At 49.2% G+C, this 7798-nt stretch overlaps 1 protein-coding gene across 1 annotated transcript in view; it reads right to left on the reverse strand.

Moving 5' to 3' along the window:
- Positions 1 to 5170, reverse strand: part of LOC144752395 (E3 ubiquitin-protein ligase TRIM39-like) — a 182629-nt gene extending 177459 nt beyond the window's left edge. The window contains exon 1 of the mRNA XM_078640329.1: positions 4757 to 5170. Within this exon, the coding sequence (XP_078496455.1) occupies positions 4757 to 5170 (414 nt within the window). The remainder of the gene's footprint in view (positions 1 to 4756) is intronic.
- Between the last annotated feature and the right edge of the window lie 2628 nt (positions 5171 to 7798).

Raw genomic sequence — 7798 nt, forward strand, 5'->3', positions numbered from 1 at the left:
GCTCCGTGTTTGAGTGAAGCTTGCATTGCCGTTGCCTGTGCTATACCTGCTCCGTGTGTGATGGAAGCTTGCACTGCTGCTGTCGGTGCTGTACCTGTTCCATGTGTAAGGGAAGCTTGCACTGCTGCCGCCTGTGCTGTACCTGATCTATGTGTGAGGGAAGCTTGCACTGCTGCTGCCTGTGCTGTACCTGCTCTGTGTGTGAGGGAAGCTTGCACTGCTGCCGCCTGTGCTGTACCTGATCTATGTGTGAGGGAAGATTGCACTGCTGCTGTCGGTGCTGTACCTGTTCCATGTGTAAGGGAAGCTTGCACTGCTGTTGCCTGTGCTGTACCTGCTCCGTGTTTGAGTGAAGCTTGCATTGCCGTTGCCTGTGCTGTACCAGCTCCGTGTGTGATGGAAGATTGCGAGATGTGGCATAACAGAAGGATTGGTAGTGCGTGCACCGCTGCTTGGGGTATCTGCGAGATTTGTGTAAGTAAATGGAGAGGGGGGTGAGAGTTGGAAGAGAGAGTGAAACAGGCAGAAACGTGGAGAGTTAAAAGAAAGAGGGAATGAATCTAAGCTGCGAGATGTGGCATAACAGAAGGATTGGTAGTGCGTGCACCGCTGCTTGGGGTATCTGCGAGATTTGTGTAAGTAAATGGAGAGGGGGGTGAGAGTTGGAAGAGAGAGTGAAACAGGCAGAAACGTGGAGAGTTAAAAGAAAGAGCGAAGGAATCTAAGCTGCGAGATGTGGCATAACAGAAGGATTGGTAGTGCGGGCACAGCTGCTTGGGGTATATGCGAGATTTGTGTAAGTAAATGGAGAGGGGGGTGAGAGTTGGAAGAGAGAGTGAAAGAGGCAAAAACGTGGAGAGTAAAAGAAAGAGCGAAGGAATCTAAGCTGCGAGATGTGGCATAACAGAAGGATTGGTAGTGCGGGCACAGCTGCTCGGGGTATCTGCGAGATTTGTGTAAGTAAATGTAGAGGGGGAGAGAGTTGGAAGAGAGAGTGAAAGAGGCAGAAACGTTGATAGGAAAAGAAAAGAAAGAGGGAATGAATCTAAGCTGCGAGATGTGGCATAACAGAAGGATTGGTAGTGCGGGCACAGCTGCTTGGGGTATATGCGAGATTTGTGTAAGTAAATGGAGAGGGAGGGAGAGAGTTGGAAGAGAAAGTGAAAGAGGCAGAAACGTGGAGAGGAATAGAAAGCGAGAAGGAATGTAAGCTGCGAGATGTGGAATAACAGAAGGATTGGTAGTGCGTGCACCGCTGCTTGGGGTACGACAAACAGGAGATGGTGACTAAAGTTTCAACCATGAGGTTGGAAGGCAGTGAAGTGAAATGTGAGGAGGTACCTCTTCAAATTGTAAAACAGACGGAGGGCATTGCTGTGGGGAGGGGGTGTAGGAGAAATGCACATGGCGGGCAGGGGAGGGGGCGGAGCGGGGAGAGCGGCATGTGGGTGTGAAGAAGCCGGGGCCTTTGAAGTGAAGCTAAGCTTCACTTCAAAAGGTGTCGGAGGAATGCGGCTGAGGGAACAAACGGCGATTGCGGCTGAGGGAACTGATGTGCACGCGCTTTTAAGCTCAATGCACATGCGCATTGAGCTTAAAAGTCACGGGCACTGCAAGGAATCGCCAGGATTCCTTGCTTCTTAGTTAAAGGTTGTTTAAGCCGCAATAGGCTCGCAAGCTCGATGCGCATGCGCATCGACAGGCGAGACCTAAAACAGCGTAGGTAAATAAAACGTTGGCCTCACTAGTGAGCAAAGAATGAGCCCAGGTATACAACTCCTTACTGTATAAATAATCAAATTTGCGCCACTCTGCACCTATTGTGCCGGGTAGAATATTTTGCTGGGCATGCGCAGAGCTCAGACGCTATCAAAGCTTAACTCTTACAGTAGCACCGACAGCCCTAATTTCAGCGCATGTTCGTCTCAAGTGACACGCGTCGCGTCGGCTTTACCTACTCAGACTCAAAGCCACTACTGTTCATTGCCGCTCACGGCAGACTCTCATTTAAGTCCCGCTTAAAGAAAATACAGAAAAGCTAGAATGTTTGTATTGTACGAAGCAGTCGAAAAGCATTTATAAGTATAAGTATGGGAACCATAAACCTGAGCAATGCTGCGGGTCAGTGAGTGGGGCAAGAGTAAACAAGAGCGCAGCAGCAGGGGGAGGGGGCCTGCGCGATTCCCTTGCGGAAGCGTGCAGCAAGGCGCGATGATTGCGACCATATGGCGCTACAATATGGCGCCGCGGGCTCCCGCAAGGGAATCGCCAGACGTGCACGCGTTGCCGTTGCCATTGTAAGCAAGCAAGCAATGCAACACGTGCACTTTTTTGCCCCCAAAGCTGTGCCGATGGCTAAAGGTCTCTCTCCTATGCAGCGCATGTGCGTTGCGTAGGCGAGACCTAAAAAGGAGCGGTGACAGGGGGGCAACCTTGCCTGGTGCCCCGACCGAGAGAGAAGACCAGGGACTTTTGATGATTTACAATCACTTGCGTCAACGGTTGACAATACAACAGACGCACCCAGTTAATCAATTCCGGACCGAATCCTAGCTCGCGCATCACAGCGAACATGTATGGCCATTCTATGGTGCCAAAGGCCGAAGCAGCGTCCAAGGATGCCACGACTGTATCTTCTCTGATCGTATCTGCTCTACATAGCAATGCGTGCAGTCTGCGGAGATTAAGAGACGTGTTTCTCGCGGGCATAAACCCGAATTGATCCGGGTGAATCAAATTGGGAAGAACAGATAGCAAGCGAGTGGCAAGGACTTTTGCAAGAATCTTAACCTCGCAATTAAGGAGCGAAATGGGTCTATATAAGTAACACTGATCGGCGGGTTTGCCCGCTTTGTGGATAACAATGATATTGGCTGGTTTATGATCTTCAGGAAGAATTCCTAGCTCTTTACTTTCCATGAACATGGCAGTGATAAAAGGAGCGTTCACGCCCGCAGTTAGCTTAAACAATTCTATTGGGATCCTGTTAGGGCCCAAAGCTTCCCCCCGCAGATCATGGGTGGCCCTCTCCACTTCGGTCGCTGTAATGTCTTGGTCTAAATCAAGACTCTCCTCCTCTGTGACCGCCGGCATGCGTATATCACGTAAGAGGGAAAAAGCCTCTTCCTCCGAATGGATCGTACTGGAAGAGTACAGGGTGTGGTAGTAATTACCAAATGCCTCAGCTATGTCTTGCGGAGCTGTGGTTCGGAAATGTGAATCGATGGTAGTTTCAGGAACTACGCGCCGTGCCCGTCTCTCCGATCTAGCCAGGCCAACAATGTGCCCTAGAATCAGATTCTTAGTTGTAGTCAGAGCCTACAGTCCCCCTTCTTTTTGTATCCTCCCCACCATTCCCTGCTCCTCACACCCCCCACTAGAATTTTTTTAAGGCCAAGTACAACGTTTGCTGCAGAAGGACCCAGGAGGTTGGCTGTCTGCGAGGGGTGGCTTGTCCTGATCACCTAGAGCCCGGTCCAGTGCTCAGCACCTTGAGGTGAGGAGGTCGAAGACTCTGAGCTCCACAAGACCAGGAGCCTGTGATCGCAGCCCGGGGCGACGGTCATTCATCCTGTGAGGGGTCTCCAAAGCCAGCGAGCTTCACGCAGCCGAAGCTACAGGAGATCTTCACTCTGTGTCCAGTGACGATGCGAGTCTGGCGCCTGGACCTGCACCTCTTTGTGTCTGATGAACCCTGCACTGCTGGGGAGTCATCTGCGCTGAAGCCCTCGTGACCCTGTGCGCTACACCCTGCATCGCTGCACCTCGTCTGCTGTGTCAAAGAGCATGTGAGACTGTGTGCTACACACTGCATTGTTGCATCAAGTCTTCTGACACCGACAACTCACACTGCAGTGCCACATGGAATCCTTCGAGTATAGCGCAAGATCCTAAAACACCCACACACATCCCTTCTGATCCTCTGCAGCCGCCTCTGTGGCTCACGGTATACGGCCTCGGAACTCAGCGCTGCCTCTTGACAGACACACTTTGTGCTCTTTTACAGGTTCCTATAAAGCCCTCGTGGAGTGGATTCACTTACAATCCCTAAACACCAACAAACATACCTTGTAATTTTCTGCAGCCTACTCTAGGGACACAACACCCCTAAATATACATTGCATCCTCCTAAAGACTTATCATGTGCATTCACTTGAGAATTGTGAACGTCCACAGACATGCCTTGTGCTCCTCTGCAGCTTCTTCCTCTGTGGAACTCACCTGTGAACCGTGAACACCCACATACCCTCCTTGCACAAACTTCTCTGTGGACCCCCGATGTGCTTTGTGATTCCCTGAAAATCCATCCACACACATACCCTGTGCTCTTCAGCAGCCTCCTCTATGGACTCTCCGGTGCCCTTTGATTCCCTGAACACCCACAGACACACCCTCTTCTCCTCTGCAGCCTCCTCAATGGCATACCCAGGTAGGGTGACCAGATGACTCCAGGCAACCGGAACACAACATATTCCATTTCTGGCCTTTTGATTTAACAGATCAGGGCATTCTGGGAGTTGTAGTCTTGGTTAATTTTACTTGGCCCTACTGCTTCAACACACCAGATAAAAATGATATATAAAAAACTAAATTCAGGAGTGGAAAAGTGGTGTCCCAGTGACATGGCGCCATCTGGACACCCTATAAAAAGGGTGACTTGCGATCTCTGGACACTCACACACAGCTTGTGCTCTCCGGCTGCCCCTTGGGAGGCTCAACAAACGACTTTGTGATCCCTGAACGCCCATAGACGTACCTTGTGCTCCTCTGCAGCCTCCTCTATGGGACTTGCTGAGTGAGTTTTATGCTCCTTGGACTCCCGGCAGACCCAGCATATCATCCTCTGATCCTCTGCACAGAACAGCCTCAGCTTCTCTTCGTGTTTCTCACACAGATTCTTCCCCGACGGCTTCACGGGGGGCAGATGAAACTGTTTTACAATGTCCACCATGTTCCCCACTAGTCTGTTGGGTCGGAGGTTTCTCACGGAAGATATTTGCCTGCATTGTGGACAGGGGAAGCGTCCACCCCATCCCTCCCAGCTCTGGGTGATGCAGGAGCGGCAGAAGTTGTGTCCACAATCAATAGTCACCGGATCAATAAAATATTCCAAACAGATGGAACAAGTGGCCTCTTCCTGGAGGTTCCCGAGCTGAGCTGCCGCCGCCATGATGCAGAAATGCAGGAAGTGAAGCAAAGTTTGAATTTCCCTCTCTTTGTGCAGTGGGTGTGTCTGTGCGTCTGTCCCTCTCTGTGTGCAGTGGGTGTGTCTGTGCGTCTGTCCCTCTCTGTGTGCAGTGGGTGTGTCTGTGCGTCTGCCCCTCTGTTAAGTAGAGTCGAAGACACCATAGAAGAAATGTAGTTTATTCTTCAAATAAGCAGCATCACGAACAACCATCCGTCAGCGCATACACAGGTTTGCAACTGACCAGAGAACAGACACGGCACGGACTCGGACTAGTCTAGAACATCAAGAAAGAACAGAGGTCCGTGCCATGATTATACTGAAAGTAATACATCTATGCTAATACTAGTGAATACAAACATAACACCCTCTCTGTGTGCAGTGGGTGTGTCTGTGCGTCTGTCCCTCTCTGGGTGCAGTGGGTGTGTCTGTGCGTCTGTCCCTCTCTGTGTGCAGTGGGTGTGTCTGTGCGTCTGTCCGTGTCTGTGCGTCTGCTCCTCTCTGGCTGCGCTGGGACTTCCGGGTTCATGTTACAGTCCCAGAGCAGAGAACTGACTCCTCTGCTGTCTGTGCTCTGACTCGAGGTTTCCCTCCTTTCTCAGCTAAAATACCAGCGATTTGGTTTTGTTCTCAGATTCTGAAAGTGCCAAGAGCGGTCTCCTAAATATGGATTTCTATAAAATCCTCTGTGTTGTTTTTAAAGTGACAGTTCTGCGTCTATTTTTATATTTGTTTTAGAACCTTATTGACAGCTCGAAAATAATTATGAAACAATTTCTTCCGGCTGTTTTACTTAATGTTTGAAAGGCTGAAAAATAACAGGTTTTCTCACTTCTTCACATGTAATAATTCATAATCGAGGTTGTGTGGGAAAAACAAAATTAATGGCCTTTTCCACAGGACGCAGGAGTTACCCTAAGGTAACCTTAAATAGCAGTAGGCTAGATACCGTTACTGAATTTACGTATTTGGGTGTACAGATCGCTGAGGGTGCTGGCTGGACGCATCATGTGGACAAAGTGGTCCTAAAGCACAAGCAGCTTTCAGGTGCTCTAAGGGGAGAACACCACAGATCCAAAACAAAGCCCATAAAGCCAGTAACAACAGTGTATGATGCGAAGGTCCTGGGTGCCACTCTATATGGTGCGGAGCTATGGGCCTGGGATAACCTTGTGGCTCTCCAGATTTCCGAGAATAAGTTCATGCGAGGGATAACAGGACTCCCACAGAGCACCCCTCTAATCCCATTGTTTATGGAGCTGGGTAGACGTACCATTGTAGGCAGAGCCCGATTGCGCCCAGTCCTCTACTGGAGACGCCTTTGGACGACTCCAGAAATAAGACAATATGCTGAGGGTTTTCTATGGATTATCAGGGAAGATATCTTCCACAAGATAAAATGGTTAAAACATCTAAAGACCATGCTAGTAAATCTAGGATTTTCAAATCTTTGGAATAATCCTGAGGGGGAAATCTTCCCTAGTAAAGAAGCCCTCAAAGAACAATACTGGGACTGGGTGGGTGGAAAGATGCTGAAAGATACTAGGGCTGATTCTATGTCTGGCCGCTATCTGGAGACAAAAATTCTTCCAGTCCTAGAAAATTACTGGGATAATATTACGGTACCATTGGACAGGAAACTTGTCTTCCAGCTTAGATCAGGTTCAATCCCCCTAAATAAACTGACATCTGGTTGGCACAGACCCACTAATAACTTATGCCCAGCATGTGAAAATGCCGAGGAGAGTATAGGTCATTTCCTCTTCGTATGCAAAGCTTATGTAAATCCAAGGAGAAAATGGCTCTCGCCGGTATGCAAAAACCTGGGGACACGTGACAGTGCAGTGGCTCTAAGAATCCTATGTACAACAAACCAGGATTCAATAGTCATAGGGGTAGCCAAATACCTGGGTTGGGCTTGGGCAATTAGACGACGGTCCTTGGGGGGTAGTAGGTAATCAGGCATTCTTTTTAATAACGTTTTATGTAATATCACTGTTATAAATGGTTTTTATAATGTAAATGTAGTATAAGCTGTACGTCATGTTTAATGAATTTTTTATTCTGTAATTATGTATTATTGTGTAATTATCTTGGTTTTATGTGCTTTTATGAGAATTGTCTCGAATAAAGCTTATACAAACATACAAACATAATCGAGGTTTATACAGCGAGATGACGTAAATTATGCGGCGTAACAACAATCTGTGACAGCATTATTTCAACACAGTCATTGTAGTGCCGTTAAATATTCCCCTCTCTACAACAGTCATCGGATACATGGTGACCAGTGAAGCCTTGGAAAGGGGCTGCCACTGTGGGCCACATCAATCAATCAATCAATTTGTAAAGCGCGCTACTCACCCGTGAGGGTCTCAAGGCGCTGAAGGGAGGGTGGGTGCCGCTACTGCTCGAATAGCCAGGTCTTGAGGTGTTTCCTGAAGGTGAGATGGTCCTGGGTCAGTCGTAGGTGTGAGGGGAGGGAGTTCCATGTCTTGGCTGCCAGGTAGGAGAACGATCTTCCTCCGGTGGTGGTTCTGCGAATCCGAGGGACGGTGGCGAGTGCGAGGCTGGTGGAGCGGAGCTGGCGGGTGGGGGTGTGGAACGAGAGGC

Source organism: Lissotriton helveticus, chromosome 5_1 (genome assembly GCF_964261635.1).
Source record: "Lissotriton helveticus chromosome 5_1, aLisHel1.1, whole genome shotgun sequence".
Taxonomy (NCBI): Eukaryota; Metazoa; Chordata; class Amphibia; order Caudata; family Salamandridae; genus Lissotriton; species Lissotriton helveticus.